This window comes from Argiope bruennichi, chromosome X2 (genome assembly GCF_947563725.1).
Source record: "Argiope bruennichi chromosome X2, qqArgBrue1.1, whole genome shotgun sequence".
NCBI lineage: Eukaryota > Metazoa > Arthropoda > Arachnida > Araneae > Araneidae > Argiope > Argiope bruennichi.
Window position 1 is genome coordinate 50,488,926 of NC_079163.1, and position 18,987 is coordinate 50,507,912.

Sequence of the window (18,987 nt, forward strand, 5' to 3'; positions counted from 1 at the left end):
CTCTTGCAATGACTAAAGATGTTATTAATCATATACTTCATTAATAAGTTTACATAAAGGAAATATCATACAAATTCAAGAAAGCATTTGTAAAATCACAGCTCTAATGATTCGCAACAGAAATATTTACAACTTACCCCAAAATATAATTTTAAAAATATTATTAAGAAACAAATTACATTATTATTTTGTCAAACAAAACTTATTGTTAGCTGAAAATTATTCCGTAGTACATATCATTTTTTAAAACATAATGAGAAAATATAAAAAATGAAGCATATATATATGTGTGTTTGTGTGTGTGAACTGTAACAGATCTCATATCCTGTATGGCGCCATATTGGCTATGTTGCGTCATTAATCATGTGATGCTTTCCTTCCATTATTGAGAGACAAGAGTTGAGCAGTGAGACTGTAAGACGTACAGCTCATGATCATGTATCTTTTTATGTTCTATGTGAGTAATGTTTAGTCCTTTGTCCTTTAATCTTAATAAATATATTTCACGTATTAATGTTGGTCGTTTCCTTTTCCCACACACACATATATATATATGAAATTATATTTTCATTTTTAGAAACTTTAATAGTAAAATATTAATATAAAACGCATAATACAAAAAGCACATCTAACATATGATTAAACATGTTGAAAAACAAAACAGAAAGAAATATATATGAAATTATATATATATATATATTCGATTCAACAAAAACATTACAGTAACACACATTAGAAAGCATTTATCTACATGTTAAATACGTTTAAAAACAAAATAGAAAGCAAACTTGTAAATTAGAGAGCTTCCTTTGATCACATTTGAAAGAGGGTATACGATGAAAAGTCAGTTCAAAAGGAAAGATGCCAATTAATTTATGAAATATGATTTGTTGAAATATGTTATAAAATCCATGCATTTTTCTATAATAAAATGTAGTTTCGTACTTATAATAAACCTCTACATAATGAATTTCAACAATATATACAAATAATTCTTTTCTATCCCAGCCTTTCGAGGGATTCTTTTTCAGCTGCTCCACTCCAAGCTTGTTACAAAAAGATGCCTGTCTTTCATACAGTAAGTTGCAGTTCACTAGTAAACTAGAACAATGAACACAATATTATCAATCGCGATCGTTTTATTCAAATGATGTAAATCGCCTGCTTTTGTCAGTCACTCTGCTATTAATTTCGATGAAATGATAGTAATATTAATACAAATAAGTCATTCTTTGCATTCACATTCTGGCAGCATGAATAGAAGAAGCCATTCGTGTGGATTTAGCAGTCACAGGTGTATGAGGATCGTTTATGTAAGCTATGTTAACTACGCCATCACTTTGAACACCCTTTTCGACACCGTTAGGCGTATAAGTTGCATTTCTGAGGTTGTTATTTGTCACCATTTCCACAGGGAAAACAGACTAAAAAGAAAAAAGAGTTCAAAATTAATATCAGATTTATAAATATTTGTAAAATATCATTATGTTAATACATCAAAGTAGTGGTTCCTATTAATTTATGCATAGAATTTATTACTACTTCCTTTCTGTTGCTGTTGAAAGAAATCATTTTAACCCTTTCTAAGGCAGTGGGGAGTATGCTTCCCACCAAATTTATCCATCTTTGTATGAAATTATGTAGGTTGGCATAAGTTCTGACAAATTTTTTTAGAAAAACAGAAACTTAGATGTTTCAGTTCTTTATCTCACACAAAATGATGTGTCTTGGTTTGTTACTTAATTATTAATTAACCAAATTAATTAATTAATCAAACTAAATTTATCTAATTAGCTAAATGAATCCCTTTTCTTATTCTAATTTCAAGCCTCAAAATATTTTAACATAATATGACTAGAAAAAAATGGCCCTTTAAAGGGTTAAAGTGCATGAAAAAACTGCATTTACTAGCATTAAACTCAATGACAAATTTATAAAATATTCTTTGAAAAGAGAAATCATATTTTTATTATTAAACTTTCATGATGACTAGATTTAATTTACAATTAAAACAAATGATCAATGATCGGTAACTAATTGTTGTTGTTTATAATGGCACTTAGCCATAGTCAAGCTCACTGACGAAGTCAGTGATTTTAAGCCAATGGAGCGTCTCTTATTTTAGTAGCGCCAAATAGGGCCAAGAGTACGTCTTAGCTACTCACGCATCACATTCACTTGCACAACCCCTTGTTACAGGGGGGCACATTCACACATCTCACAGATAGAACAGATGAAGAACAACCATGCGCGAACCCAGGACGCCCAGGTCACAGGGAAGACGCGCTACCCCTATGCCAGTACGCCGGCTCGGTAACTAATAAATATATTTACCTTATTATTTTTCACTTTGGTAAATAAAGCTAGAACTTTTCTGGTAACTGGACTAATCAGATCTTTTTTCACATCATCCTTTCCATGTGCACCTGAAATAAATAATATATGTCAGAAAACTTCAAATTAATAATTGCTTAATAAAAGTCGAATATTCAATATTTATAACAATGATTTAATCAGTGTTGCATTCATTGTTTCAATGTCGATTGAATTTTCTGTATATGACAAAAATTGGAAATAAGAGATCATTTCTAAGAAATTTTATTTTTACTATTTAAAGAATAAATAATTGCTTTATTATTTTTATTGACAGAATGGATTTCCTCACTCTTACATGTATATTTTTAAATTACATCATAATAGAGGATAATTTTTACATTCTCTTAAATTTCTTTGTGATTTTTTCACAAAAGTATTTTGTATGTATGCTTGGTGGGTTTTGTATGAATTTGTATGAAAGCATGAATTTTCGTAAATTACCTGTTAAGAAACTAATGATAAGTCCAATTATGATAACTATAAGACATCCAATTGCACTGTACCACATATAAGAAATTCTGTAGATTACAAAGATATCACTCCTGAAAAAAAAATTAATATATTATTTACAGATACTTTATTTAATATTCTTCAAAATTATTAGAATTTCAAATAAATTATTTAAAACTATGAATCTTTTAAAAGAATTATTTAAAGTGAGTTAAAACTCATAGTCAAGTTTCATATAAAATAAAATATTTTTAATGTTTTACAATATATATATATATATATATAACTTTTTAATTCAATTAATTCTAACAAGCGCATAGTAAAACTACTGAACTACTGAGTCTGTAGTTTCCACACCAGGAGCAAAGGAATAAAAAAAACCTAACACTTGTGAATACCTTTCAAAGGTACGTAAGATTACCCTGTCTAAATTGACACAAGGGAAAGAAATACCTATCAGAATCTAAGAATATAATCACTGATGGGAAACATTTCTGTCTCTTTGATCTTGTATCGCAATATGAACCGACGTCTGTCTATCACCGCCTCTTTCCTGTACACATTATGACTCCCATGTTGAAATAAACCGAAGTTAAAATTTCAAAAGTTTCTTATTTTCCAACATACAAAATGTTTTGCACCCACACACATGTATGTATATATTAAACACAAAACACGATCTGTGTTTTATATCCAGAAAAATAGCAAGAAAATCTACATTTAAGCTTTTCTATAAATAAAATGAAAGGAAGCGTTTAGTATTAAGGCGCAAACAGTAATACGATAATTTTATAACTTTTAAGTATAGTATTAATTTTTATTCCAAAATAGTTATATTTATAATAATCAAATTATTTCAATTGGTTTTTAAATATTGATTTATTGATGTCATTGCACACTTAGCAATAAATGCACGTTGTTTTTTAAAATCAGTATTTTCCTTCAATTATTATTCATCGCATAGTTTTTTTTACAGAAAAACAAATATATTTTTCAAATTGGAATATTATAAGCATATAGAGACATTTTGAGCCTATAGTTAAATGCTCGCAGAATAATATAAAAATATATTATTATCAAATGTCCACAGAATTCTATAGAAAATATATAAAGTCCAATGCAAAAAACGATTCTATGCAGAATATTCAGAATATATCTATGAATGATTTTTTTAACAATAATATATTTATATTCAAACACTAATTGCATAAATATTTTATACAAAAATAAAATTGATGTTTCAAATCGCAATTAAAATCGACTTTGTAATGCATATAATTTCAGAAATATTTTGGCTATTTAATTTGTAGACACAGAAAAACAATTTCATGATGAACGTTATACTTATTATAAGCAATTCATTTCTATGATCATATGACACAATGCAAATATTTTATTCTTAGCTTACTTATCTGGCAACATTTGCATATTGGTTGCCATAGTTTCGTTCCACATCTTTCCTGTGACATTGTAGTACAGATCTGTACAACCTGCGACAGAAACTGGAGCTAAATTCTTGGGTACTTTCGCTAAAAATGCACCTACAGCGATCCAAAGGACAGCAATGATACCTGTAATAAGTCCTACGAGGGCACCCTAGAATAAACCAAAAGAAAGTTTGAGCTTTTTTTTATGCATTGACAGTAGTTTGCTTAAAACTGACAAAGTGTTTTCATTCCAAAATGGATTAAATTCTACTTAATGCATAATAAAATTCAATTATTGACTTCTATCTTTACTTAATGTCTATTTGTTTTAACAAGATATAAAAAGAGAATGTGAAATAAATTGAAAAATGCAATACGTAATTAATTCATTTAAAATCTCAAAATTTGCATAAAGTTAGAATAGGCACCAAATAAGTTGTAATGAAATTAAGATTCACAAAAAATAACGGTGTAAATTAAGCAGTATTGTCATAAGAATAGAACATAGAATAACATAGAATAGAAAATTATCAAGAAAGTTGTGGCATTTGATTTTGCTGGACATAGATTATCATTATGAAACTTATATTTAAAAAATATCTCTAAGTTCATGCCTCAATATTAAAATCATAAATTTAAAGATTACATTAACACTTTTTTATCTGAATAATTTTTTATTTGCATTATATACAGTTTTCAAGTATACAGAAAAATTAATTACAGTTTTCAAGCATACCTTTCTATTGGCCCATGGGAAAAACATTCCTAAAGTAAATACTCCAAGAATTGGACCGCCAATGACACCGAATACACTCAAAGATAGCTAAAATTAGATACATTCAAGTTATTTTCCATATTTAAAAAATGTCAATAGTTCAGATTTGATCAAAATATTACTGCAGTTCTAAATTTACCTGCAGAATCGCTCCTAATCTTTCCACAACAGCAACTAATACAATGCATGCTAATCCATAAGATAATGCTGAAAATATAAGAAATAATTTATTTTCTTAAAATTTGATGCTCAAGAGTTTTTGTTAATACATATTAAAATAATCAAAAAAGAAGAAAAATCGTATATTATGGAAAATAAGCTTACCAAGAATTTTAGCAAGTCTTGTAGCCCATTGTTCCGAAATATCAGGTTTGATGTAAGATTTTACAATATCTTCTAGGGTAACGGCTGCCAAAGCATTGACTCCTGAAGAGACCGTGCTAAATATATAAAAACAAATTATTCGTCAGATACGAAATAATACTATTGCAAGAAACCAATCATAGGTATTTAACATATTTATGCTTCTAAATTAATAATTGTCGTTGGTCAATGATAAATAATGCGTTTTACTTAATATTTGTATTTAATCTTATATCTTGTAAAAAGAATGAATGGAATTCGTAGTAAGAGGTTTGGAAGTTATATAAATTAAGTCACTTAGATAAGAGCATTAAAAATTACGAAAGTTTAAATATTTTATTTGTTTAACTGAATTTCCGTACAAGAATAATATTTTTCTTCTGTATAGCGAAGTTAACTTTAGCGATTATAGATGGCAGCACGATTGCTTAACGACAAGTTGCAAAGTTATTACATTGTCGCTGGTTGCCCACGCATTTCCAAAAGATTCTTATGAAGATGTAGTTTTATGCATATTTCTTAATTCATTTCTTAGCAAGGTCTGAATTCCTTTTGTTTCGAAATATTGCATAGAGTAAGGATTTTCGAGTATGATGCTCTTATTACGAAAGAATTTTTTCCCAAAGAAATTTCGTTACTTCTCCTAAAATTTCTCATTTGGTAAAATTTTATCTCTTATCAAAATAAATTAAAAATAACAACGATGATAAACTTTTAATGCCAAATTTAGTATGAGCAAGAAGACTGTAGGAAGTAAATTCCAATGCTAAATCAAATTTTTCAATTGTTCCCAAATGCTAAATCAAAAACTTATAAGTTTGTTATTTAAAAATAAATAAAAATCAATTCTCTGTTCTAAATGAAACCAACATAATTTTAATTAAAGTTTTTTTCTTCATTTCGTTCTTTACCTGATTGCTCCACTAAAAATTCCAGCAACAAAAATTCCAGGTAAACAAGGCATTGTTCCCAATGTATCCATGACGTATAAAGGTAGAAGCTAAATTGGAGAGAAAAGAAAAAAAATGTAATGTAATAAAAAATAGCAAAAAATTTATTTACGAATTCTAACACGGAAAATTAACCAAAAGAAATAATCTATTAATTGCTTCAAAATTCTTATAGTTATATTCCTTTGAATTCTCTTGATAACTGTCTATTAGTTATTTTGATAATTATAATTTCAATTATAAATAATTACTTTTTAAATCATTGGTTCTATTTATTTACAGGAAATTATTTTATAGTATTAAATATTTGCTTAAATTTATCTTTTATCTTACACTATGAAGTGAAACATCATTTGCATTATTTATATATATGCTATCAATGAATTAAATAGACGATTTTTTAGATTGTAATCCTAATTCAAGAAATTGAGCCTCTAAAAATTACCACAATGAATTTTAATTTGTATATTTAAGTAAACAAAAGGAGGAGAATTTTATTTAAATGTTACGTTTACTTTTTTTTATTATTTATTTTTCCTACACACTTATTTTTACAGTATTGTGCAACTTGTGTTAAACAAAGTGAATAGCAAGTCTCAATGTGAATAACAGGGTCAATATTCTTTTATAATAATATATATATATTAAATTCCGAATGACAAATTCAATAAATATTTAAAAATCCTAAAATAATATTTTTAAAAGTAAAAAAAAAAAAAAAAAAAAAAAGATTTTGGAGAGATGTTTTCTGCATTACGATGAATCATTTGTAGCTAATCAACTTAAGAAGATATTTATATTTATTACAATTATTAGTAAATTTTACCAGGCGTTTATATTCATTTTTAGAGTGATTAAAAGTCATAATCAGTTTTCACTGGAAGATTGTTAATGCATCACTGTCAATTTTCAATGATGCAATAACAATCTTCCTTTTAAAAGTTAAATTCTTTTTCAAGGTAAAGTAGATGATAAATATTAAGAACAATTTATCTCAAGGAAGCAGTCATATTTCCCTTTCAGAAAAAAAATGATTTTCTCAAACATTCCATTTAAAAGAAATATCTCTTTTTTATTTAAAAGTTTGCAGTAAACCAAACATGTTGAACTTCCCGATGTTTTGTTGCAAATTAATGATGGGGGGAAAAATAAGATAGGAACCGGATTTTCATTGAAAAGATAAACTATACTAACATTTCTGTTAAGAAAGAGAACGAAGAATTTTAAACAAACCTATGCTGACGATAAGATTTCAAAAAAGTTTTCTACAAATATCTAAGAATTTTATTTTCATATCGAAAAGGAGTAAAAAAATACGATTCTAGGTATAATTTCATGGTTTTAATTTTCCTATGTATATTTTTAATATTACTATGAAATACTTATTTTAAGAAGTCCACTAAAGTTCTGTTTCATTGCTTTCTAGATGTTTCTTATACTGGATGGTCGCGAAGTTTCCACCTGATTACAAAAACTATTAAGGATAAACAATTTAATATAATACAGTCCATTTTTTTACTATGAAACATTCTTGCTCTTAAATTATTTTAGTCTTGCACATGGTGCAACTAATTCAGAAATACTAATTTTAAATCCGATTGTTATCGAAATGACGTCAATGAAATTATGGCGAAAATGTTCTTGTTCATCTGATATCACTTCACTAGATTGTTTCCTTTGGAATTGCATAAAGAACAGCCGAAATATTGGACAACAATTGGCGAAAATACCGCCTTGACATTCTTCGAGTTACAAAGGATGTTCATATTGGAATTTCTTGACGTAAGTGGTTTTATTAAAAATATTATAACAGACTCCACAATATATCGAAGCCAACGTATGCCAAATTACAATAGTTTATTTTACATTTTTTTTTTTGGTATTCTGGGAAATACTTCATAACCACTCTCCCTTTTGGCAATAGAATTTTTTAATAAAACTTCTCGAAAAGAATGTATTAAAACAATAACATTCTTTGATATTATTGCTTGTCTTACTTATAATTATTACATATTTACAATCATGAAAGCAGACCGTGCAGTGACTGCAACTTAGAAAGAATTTGCTGAAAATAACTGATTGATTCCTATTATTTCTAACAATTTTTTAATTTAATTCCATATCAAGAAAAGTTCCTTTTTTTTCTTTGAGAAAAAACACCTATTGAGAGGAAACACCTATCATTACTAATATAAAATCTCAAAGTGTATAGAATTTTTTTCAGTAATATATTTTGTAATATAAAAGTCACTTACTTGATCAGGTGCACTGACTTGCTTTGTCTTCATGGGATCACAGTCAGCATATCTGGTATATATCAGTAATCCAGCAAGAGTTGTAACCGTAACAATCGTCGCTAAGCCAGGCAAATTCAACCAAATTGCGCTAACGAAGGAAGTAAAGTATAAATTATTCTTGGTGTTACAAAAGTGTATTTCATTCTAATTAGTTATTATATAAATGACTTTAAAAAGTTTTGGTTCACGACGATTGAGAAAATTCATCAATTCAGGTAGCAAAATTATGCTTCACTATAATTAATTTCTGAAACACAGTACGAATATATTTTTGGTTTATATTGTGAATTTATTTGGATAAAAATAGTGATGTAGAAACCAATAATATTTTGCTCTTGAAATCTTCTCCAATTGAGAAAGTATATTGGTAAAAGTTTTTTTCCAATCACTAAAAGGGTTTTCTAGGTAATAAACTTTTTTTTTCCTTATAAATTTGCAACGGAAGCATCTAGAAAATTTAAGCTAGGAGTTATGTTATTATGAAACTCGTAAAATATCGTGAATAACTTTAAATAATTTCTCATTAATCATCATATTCACAGACAAATTTCTTTGACGTTTCAAGAAAATGCCATAACTTCGAAACCGCGAATGATAACCTCTCGAATTTTCAATATTTTGTAGTGATATGAAAATAAAGTTGCTTAAGATTTCCGGCAATTAATTGATTATATTTCGTCATATACAGTAGTTCATTTAGCATTCACAATTCCGTTTTAAAAATTTCTTCCTAACTTCTAACGTAGCTAAGAATTATTGAAACCTAATTTTGAAATTTTTATCAATTGAATAAGATAACACGCATTTTTATCATAAAATTAATCATAGGAGAATCATCTATAAATGAAATATTGAATTAATAAACATAATTGTCCATTTCATTATTTGAGATATATACTATTTTTTAACTTAAACCAGTTTGATTCAAATGTTATCAAAGCAATTATGTTTATAGAATATTAAGTAACATATATTTATTATTATACCAGAAATATCAGTTTTATACGTCCAAATATCAAACGCTTTCTTTTCGGAATTTATAAGGAATAACTTTTAAATATAATGATCCTGATCAACAGTAAATATTATTTATTTTATTCGGAAACAAAAGGAAGCTAACTTTTTAATAGTTTGACAACTGACTGACTTTTATGTATTTTTCTTTTGCAAGGTTTGTTATCTGTTCAAACATAAATTTTATTTTCCGTTGAAACTTATCATAATGTAAAAGCCAAATTCAATAATTATAAAACTTTAAATTTAAACCATTGGGAAAATTAAGTTCCGCTTTCAACGAAATTATACAAGAACGGATTTTGAAACAATTATTTGAAACGAGAAGAAATTGCTTTAACAATATTCTTCGAGAAACTGGTTTGAACTGTTTTAACTTAAAATTAACATTCGACATAAATATAAATATTCATCTAATACTGGTGTATGGAAAGTATCCTTTATTTTAAAAAAAATAATCAAAACAGTTCTCAGTAACCTACCCATGCAGTAAATTATTATGACATAAATCTGTCTACTTTCAAGGCAATTAGGTTTTACTTTCGAGAAAATACGATAGTGATCCAAACAACTATAAATCCTTAGAAATAATTTTTTGCTGATAAAAACGATCTGGAATATTTTTTAAAAAAACTTGTTTTCTATAAAAAAATAAATTCTATAAAACGATAATAATTCTAAAACATGATTGAGATCTGTTTAAAAAATATTAAAAAAAAAAACTTTTTTTATTTCATACAGAATGGCGAAAAATTAGGAAATTCCAGAAAATCACGATTTGCGCCACATTTGCACTTTACAATTATACTCAATGTCAAATGTAGAATTCAAAAGGATAAATTGCCCAGTAATTATTTTTAAACGAATAATTTAAAAAGCGATGCCAAGTTAAGAGCAGATGTTTTACAGATCAGTTAATCAAACAATCTTAATGTCGAATCATATGAGAAAAGTCAGCAAAAAGAGAAAGCAAGATTTTAAACACGCCTGACAAACAAATATATTTAAAAGTCAGTAGTGAATTACACTGCATGATAAAGATGACTTTACTTTTTCCGAATGTCATAGAAAGTTGAATTTTCTAATACACTATAACCTTTGACTTTTATTATGTGAAAAGCTGATTTAACTCTTGGGCAACCATTTTTATTACTTTTTCAGTTTAAACTTTTCTTTGTTCTAGTGTATCTTGGACAATCTTTATAGAATTTGTCTAGAAATAGTCATATTTTTTATGAAAGAAAGGTGCATATTTGGAGTTATAGAATGTTTGAGTCTCAATCGTTTTGCTTGATGAGATTTTTTATTTTATTTTCCAGCTATGGAGAACAGCGGAAGAAAAACAGAGTTGTGCACATTGTTTTAATAAAAAAAAAGCATAGAAATAATATAAATAAAAAAATTATCATAATGAATCTCAAAATGTTATTGGCGGTAAACAGTTATTGCCCACTCAAAACAGCGAAAACTTTTCAAGTTTTGAACAAAATTCTTTAAATTAAATTGGAAGAATAAGTGGGAAGACAGAAGTTAAAGAATACATTGAAAGACAACTGTAAAAAAGAAGATCGTTGTTTTGCCATTAGTGTTTGTACACACGAATGCCTAAATAGTCTAAAATGTAATTTTTTAAAAACTTTCCGTCGCCATTTTTAAACGAATTTCTTAAGGAAATAATATATAAACTGTTTAATATTTTAAAAATTAATTATTTCTTGCACAGTTCTGTTAAAGTTAAGCCATGCAAGTTTCAGTTAACCCATAGTTTTTTAAAAAAATATGTGTAACCTAGTTCTTTGACTTATGCTTAAAAATATACAAGGTATACTTCGTTGTCAAATTCAATCAAATGAAATGAATCAATGAACCAAGTTCCGTCGAATGACATCATTTTATTAATTGATTGTTTCCCATATATAAAAATTTGTATTCAGACTGAAGCTAATCCATCTAATTGGCATGGCATCTGCTGAAAGCCATGCAGTGCAGCTGATATTTAATATTCCGGTTTGTTTTGAGTGCAAAATTAGTAAGATCTGGGACACAACTAAATGGTTCAAAGATTATTATCAATTGAGTTCATATGAACAATTATTAATCCATCGCTAGATTGACGGGTAATTTTGATAATGAACTGAAAGGAAAGAGAGCATTCGCGTTCGTTAAATTAAATCAGATTATTTTTCGAAAGATTGTTGTGATGTAAATTGAATTATGCTTTCACAAATAGCTTTGTTTGTATTTTTTCAGAAAAGGAATGCTGCAATATATTTTTTTAATGAAATGTCAGTGCTTTCTTCGTGCGTTTTCTTCAAAATTCTACTACTTTCTTCGATTGAGTTCTAAATGTCAAACACAGAGAGCTAGAGTTGCGAAAATAATGTTAGTCTATAATAAACAGATCGTTTCACTGGAAGTGTGCATTAGACAATACTTTAATAACTCTTGCAAACTAGCAATAAAATGAAAAATATGTATATAAACATGTTTACTTTGTGTTGTAATCTATAGATTAATGCAACAATGCGCGGGCAAAAATGTAAAACGATGGTTGATAACAGCTTGACACACTTTAAACTGAAATAAATTTGAAATGTATAATAAAACGGCCCAATCGATTTCGCAAAAGTTTGGTATTGCACTCATTGTTGTAATAAAGGATCAAGCAATGTTAAATATTATGTTAGTTAACACAAGTTATAGAAACTGAAGTAATCCATGAAAACCAGGCAAGCAATTGCTTCATTAGTTGCGTGATTTGGATTTAACGTTCCGTTTTAAAGCAACGCAGGGGCAATTTTGGATCGGACCTCGTTTGAGCCATGGACATATGACGAAGACGATGACTGAGCTTGCACCCCCCTCTCCAAACTTTCGAGCCACGCCACTGGACGTGTGGCTCCGATGGAATGGGCATACGTCGGACCCACTTACACGGTGGTTCTCCGGTGGAAGCGGGCCTCGAACTTGAGGCCCTCCGGTTTCAAAGCCGAAACCTTACCGTCAGGTACCGCGACTCTCATTCGATGCGTGATGCAACCATTTTATAAACTGGTAGTTGTCAAATAACTATATACTTATATTTATACTATTATGATGTCTTAGAACTTTCATCTACAAATTATACAAAAATTAAAATTTGCCCATGATATAAAAAATTAATATAATTTTCGAGTTGAAATATCTAAATTAATTTAAATTATCTGATTTTCTATCGGTAATTTGAAAACATTCCTTTCATCTGCACTTATAGACACATTTTTTAAAGCAGTTCCGATATTTTTTTACTGAAATAAAAAACACTTTGAATATCCAGCAATTATTTGTAACTAAGCAAAAGTTTCATAACTTAAAAAAAGTTTCGATTCTGAACTAACCATAGAAATAGTTTTTCACTGAAACACTCTTTTCATAAATAATTATTACTGATAAATATCATGATATATAAATTAATTCATAAATGAAAAATGGCAAACGAATAAGGAAGCAACAATGTTTTAGAGATAATTATTTTATATCCTTAATATCAACGAAACAAAAGGTATTTGTAAAAAAATTAAGATAAAAAAATCGGTTAAACTCGATATTTAATCATCTAAGAAGAAAATAGTTTTTTTTCAGCCTCCAAAATTGTTCTTCTGTTTTTCAAACCTTGAAATACAAATAAGTTATACATCTTCACTTTCAGGGACAAATGAGACATGGATTTTTCCACAGAAAGTTTCAGATTGTTATGCAATGTCTTTGAGATCATGCCTAGAGCAATATTTACCTCAGCTGTACATAAAATATACGTTAGTCCGTGCTTTTGAATAACATTATGATGCAAAAAAAGACATTATTATAAGATAACTACACATTACATATTATTTCAGACACTGAAAGAGATATTTAATAATATTTATAGCTTTTTGCATTGTAGCAGTGTTTTTGTTGCTGTCTTTCAAAAGTTTATTATTCTCATAACACGTAGAGCTGCTTTTTTCCTTCGAAACATTTTACTAATAGCATCCTGTTGAATAGACTTGTCTGTTGAATGACATCCTGTTGAATTTACTAAATTTCAATTCAAACCTTTATGAATCAGAAAATAAAATATTGTTGAAACTATGTCGTCCTGTCTATCTTTGAAGACGATGATTCGAAAATGCAGCAAACGAGATGGGTACAAAATTGGTATGCGGTATTTAGGCTAAATTTAAAGATTTGAATTAAATTTTGAACAAGATCCTTCATAGAGGAGTCTATCTGTTTGTTAATACATGTTCCATATAAACTCAATAACTCAAAATGAAACAAGCGATGTAGTATATAAAGCCTGGCGTATGATTTAATCATCAACATTGCAGATTTGAATCAAATTTTAGATCTTTGGATTGATGGACAATCTATTTAACTGTGTGCATGTAAACATGATATATAAAAAAGTTAAATATATGATCTAAAGTATGCAGGTTTGAAAGCTAGGTTGTTGACAAGTAATAAATTTTAGATCCAAGTAATCTTGGATTTTTTTCTTCTCTGTTTTTTTTTTTTTTATAAAAATGAGACAATAAAGAAAGCTTTGTAATTACCACCCTCAAAATGTATTGAACTCTTAAAGAGAATCGAATGGAAATTTTCTTCATTCATGTGAGAGAACATTATACGATTCTTGGAAATAAAAGAGAACATTTTTTGGTAAAGAATGGCCTTAGAATTTCAAATAATATGGAAGTCAATAATCTGAAATGTTAATCAAAAACCATCAGGTATCAAAAACTCATTTGAGAATGGAAGGAGAGGTAGTATTCTTTATTAAAAGCCAGCCATTAAAAATTTCTTTCCAGTGGTAAAACACAGGCTGCCACGAAAACAATTCTTTTTTTGTATGTGTGTTCTTTTAAAATAACTCAGTTTCTTATTAATCAGATAGATTTTAATAACGAATATGAAGCACGGTCATGTATTTGCATGAATTCTTATTAATAAATTAATTAATGAAATTATTATTGATCAATTAATTAGTTAAAGAAATTCTATCGACAGTCCCCTTTGTTATGTTATTAATTTTCGCTCTATTATTTTATACACTTTCCTTTTATTTTTCTTCATTATTTTTTATTTCTTGCCATACGACCATGTTTTCTTCAGTAAAATGCTGATTCGAAATTTAAAATGTTGGTACCCATTTCTTGGTGGAATTTATGTGTGTGTATGTGTCTTAAACTCTATTTTTGTTCACTTTTATCCACTTCTTTAATCATTTTAGATTTTTTTAAATTACATTTTAATTTTTTTAATGGAATTGCTTTGCTCACCGATTTAATTATTTGGTATTCATACTTCTGTATGCTTTGCACTATATAATTGTAGAGCAAAATTAGCAGCTTATATTCTGTTCTAAATAAACTGATCTCAGGTAAGATGAAAAAAAAATGCAACAATCACTCTTTACACTGTACGAAAAAGCTGAGCACAAAAACTAATATAGTGGGGAAGCACAAAAAAAAACCAGTCAATGAGAGATTAATCTGAGGGTTAAAGAAAACTTTGGCAGAGATGATAGTGGTTTATTAAAATTACAATAAAAATTTAATTATCTGTCTTAAAAAGTCTATAAAAGAACAAAGAAAAACTAACTTAATCATCAAAAGCTACCTAAAATACGATATTCTTAATCTGTTTGTATTTCAATATATTTTCTAAAATGCAAGTCCTGTAAAAAATATCAATATTGAGAAACTTTGCAAAGGTTTAAAAAAATTTACATATTTGGAAGGGAAATTGTCATGAGTAGCGGCTTAAAAAATTTCACCAAATATGTCTTAGTAATTTCCTCAGTGAATTACTCTTTCATTATCAATATCATTAAAGATAACTAAAGATAAATTATACGATTACTAATATATTATATAACTAATGAAATAGAACGTAATTAATCAGTTATTTTTCAAATTTCTTTTTGACGAATATCAGATTTGAATTGATCGGCTTTTTGAGTGGGTTGAGGAAAATTAATTTTATATTGGAAAAAACGTTGGATTTACAAAAGCGCTTTAAAAATTCTTATATAGAATAATTATCTATATTTTCCAGAGTATTATCTATCATATAATTTGGTACATCTGTTCTAGATAATCTGGAACCTGAATTTGAATTGTATTACATAAAACTCTAGTTTATGTTAATATTTTTCTTACTCACTTTCTGTAAATGTTTCAAAAATAAAGCAAATGCATCAAAATAAATTTGAAACTCGAATTTTCCATTAAATTAAATTCGAAATGCTCTGATATCAACAGTGAAAAGATTTTTATTTTTAATGTTTTTAATGCTTTGTTCAAAATAGGTAAGATCATGAAACCTGAAAAAAAAAATCTAAGAATGAGTCTAGTATCCAGTTTAATAGACGGGAACCCTTCTTAAATGAAAGGGAAACTCTGGATTTCGTTCTCAAAAGCGGTTATCGTTGAATGACCCCATTTTTAGTGAAACTTTCTCAGAGGTGAGTCAAGTTTCTACTCACGTTTTTTATTTCAATCTGAGGTTCAAAGAGGGTGTAACCTTTTACCTGAGTGGATGAATCTGGCAAATAAGGAAATATGTTGCAATTCAAATGCAATTGTATTATAAAAAGGAATACAAAGAAGAGAGTAGAAAAGTTGTTAATATACCCATTTCTGCGCGAAACGAAACATAAAATTTCATACTTTCTCTTGAAAATACTTGCAGAATTTTATCCTTATTTTTAAGCAAGTTTGGACATTGAAAAGAAATGAAATGCGGATTCTTTTAAAACGGTATCTAAATATCGATTCATCATTACTCTTAAACAAGCAAGGTGACATATATATATTTTTCATTGCGCAATGTGAGGGATACTTGTTGCGTGGGGAACAACTTTCTAAAATCTTTTCATTGCCGATAAAAGTGCAATGTAGCATCATTTGCTGAGCATTCTTCTTGTCTCTAAATTTAGGGATGGCATAATTCAGTCGCTTTTCAATTACAAAAAAAAAAAAAAAAAAAAAAAAAAAAAAATCTTACAATCATATACAGGTATCTAAACGCTCCAAGTCGATATTTCTTACTTCAATATATATTTGGATACTATTCATCCAAACAAAAAAACAAGGGTAGAATCGAATTTGGATTTCTACTACATAAGTAATTCCAGAATGTCCGTGAGTGTAACTAGCCAACATTAAACAGTCGGCAGATATTTTAAATGAATTATCATGATTGAATTGAATGAGTTTATTTATTACCATTTTATCTTTTTAAACCACCAAGTAAAACCAATTTGTTGCATAAATGGCACATTTTGAAATCATTGAAGGGGACAATAAGAATCAATTCTCTGATTTGATATAAGGATCAGATGATAAGATAGCACAAAGGTTAATCCTCCTTCACACAGATTTCAAGATTTTGCTGTAGAATATCTCATTTATAACAGGCATGATAAGACGGATATTCCTATACTTGCATATCAGCAGTGAAGTGGAACTTAAATGTGTAAAGAATTGTAATATTAAATTCATACATGCAAGTTTTCTATCAGTCAGAACTCTATCTGATACACCCAATAAGAACTGATTCTGAATTCACGACCAGATATTAATATTTATTTTGTATTGCATATGAAACACGCAAATTTTTACTTTAAGATTTCTTATGTAAAATTATGTTCATCTGTTGTCTTTAGTATGCAAATGGGATAACATCTAGGAGGAATTGGCAAATATGATAAGTATTATTTCTGTTTTGTGAAATAAATTTGTTAAAAATATCTGCATAATAAATAGTTTTCATTTTCAGTATTTAAGATAGCATCATATTATAAAGCAGTGAGTCACCCAAATGGAAAAACTGATAAGCTGCATATATACAAAATATACTACAGAAAAATCAAATCATGTCAAAGTAATCAAAGTTTCCAATCACACGAAAATGAAGAAAAAAATTCTGAATATTTTTTTCAGTTGATTCAAAATAATAATATTGTAAATTATTTCAATATACTGATAGATTTATTTTCAGAAATATATCGAAATTCTCAAATGATTCAAATTTAATTAGCTTAACTGATCCAAAGATTAAAGTCAATAATTTTTAAAATTTATTCCATAACTTATTCCAGTAATAAACAACATCTGGAAAGACTTCTATGTAATTTAAGTGTTGAAATTGCTCGTTGCATATTAACGGTTTCAGAAAATGTTTGCTAAAAATTAAACTGCAGCTCCAAAGTCAGGAAAAAACAAACAAACAAGGACATTCAGATTGGATCGAAAGACCTTCGATAAATATTTAAGATTGAATGACATTAAAAAAATACATTTTGGAAGTGTTTATCCTTAACACAAATCTCAGTTTTATGGTTCAGCGAAGCGTACAAAGAGAATTTTTAATTACATTTATACACACTATTTATCTCCAACAATGGAAGGAAATCACCGATCTGGTTATTCTTCTTTTTGATAATGCTACCAATCGTCCATAACTTTGAAATGAACGTTTAGTAACATTTGATAATTAATTCAATAAATTGGAAGAATTGTGTAAGAAGAAAAGGTATCAAAGCTTTTTTAAATGTTTCATATCATAATATCAGCATCATATATATCTTCAAAAAGCAAATTCCTTTTAAATGAACTTTTACAACAGAGTAAATAATAATTTGAAGTGTGAAAATTATTTAGCTAGAGAAATCTTTTTACTTCCAGGGGAAAATTTCAAAATTTTATTATATTATAAAACTTTTGTTATTTTCCCAAAACCATTTTGATTATAATGTGCATTCATATGCAATCAGGTATAACTAAAACTGGTGGTAATAAGGACGACAACTTTTTACTTCAAAAGAATTATTAGACATTATTATGAAACGTTATGCCATATTACATATAAGGAAGAGATGCCTGGAAGAAGGATTCCCTAATTAAATCTACATTTATATAATATGAAAGGAAATTTATATTCAATCAATATTTAATGCAGCAATTTTGCTGAAGAAGAAATTAAATTAACAACATAATAAATAAATGGACTTTAAATATTTCTACCGAAAGCCGTGACTTTCTCTTTCTTTGTAGAAAATGTGCAATAATTTATAAGAAATGCATAATTTATTAAACTTTCCAAAATTCAGTAATACTAATTAACTATGAAGTAATTCAGTAACATTAGCTTATTAGCATTTGTTATCCAAATAATTTAAACAAAGCATATGCTGCTATTTGCCAAATATCCAAGAAATAGAGATGTACAACCTAAGTTCACATGAGTGGCGTCAAGTATAACACGTACAGGAAAGAAGGAAATAAAGGAAAAATCATGCAGTTAGATTT

At 27.8% G+C, this 18,987-nt stretch overlaps 1 protein-coding gene across 1 annotated transcript in view; it reads right to left on the reverse strand.

The window, feature by feature from the left end:
- Position 1: 1 nt before the first annotated feature.
- Positions 2-18,987, reverse strand: part of LOC129960101 (sodium-coupled monocarboxylate transporter 1-like) — a 56,897-nt gene continuing 37,911 nt past the window's right edge. Inside the window, exons 7-15 of the mRNA XM_056073218.1 lie at positions 8,597-8,726; positions 6,303-6,391; positions 5,353-5,468; positions 5,168-5,235; positions 4,990-5,076; positions 4,235-4,422; positions 2,818-2,918; positions 2,335-2,426; positions 2-1,424 (exon numbers count right to left, since the gene is read on the reverse strand). Coding sequence (XP_055929193.1) covers positions 1,239-1,424; positions 2,335-2,426; positions 2,818-2,918; positions 4,235-4,422; positions 4,990-5,076; positions 5,168-5,235; positions 5,353-5,468; positions 6,303-6,391; positions 8,597-8,726 — 1,057 coding nt within the window. The 3' untranslated portion in view covers positions 2-1,238. The remainder of the gene's footprint in view (positions 1,425-2,334; positions 2,427-2,817; positions 2,919-4,234; positions 4,423-4,989; positions 5,077-5,167; positions 5,236-5,352; positions 5,469-6,302; positions 6,392-8,596; positions 8,727-18,987) is intronic.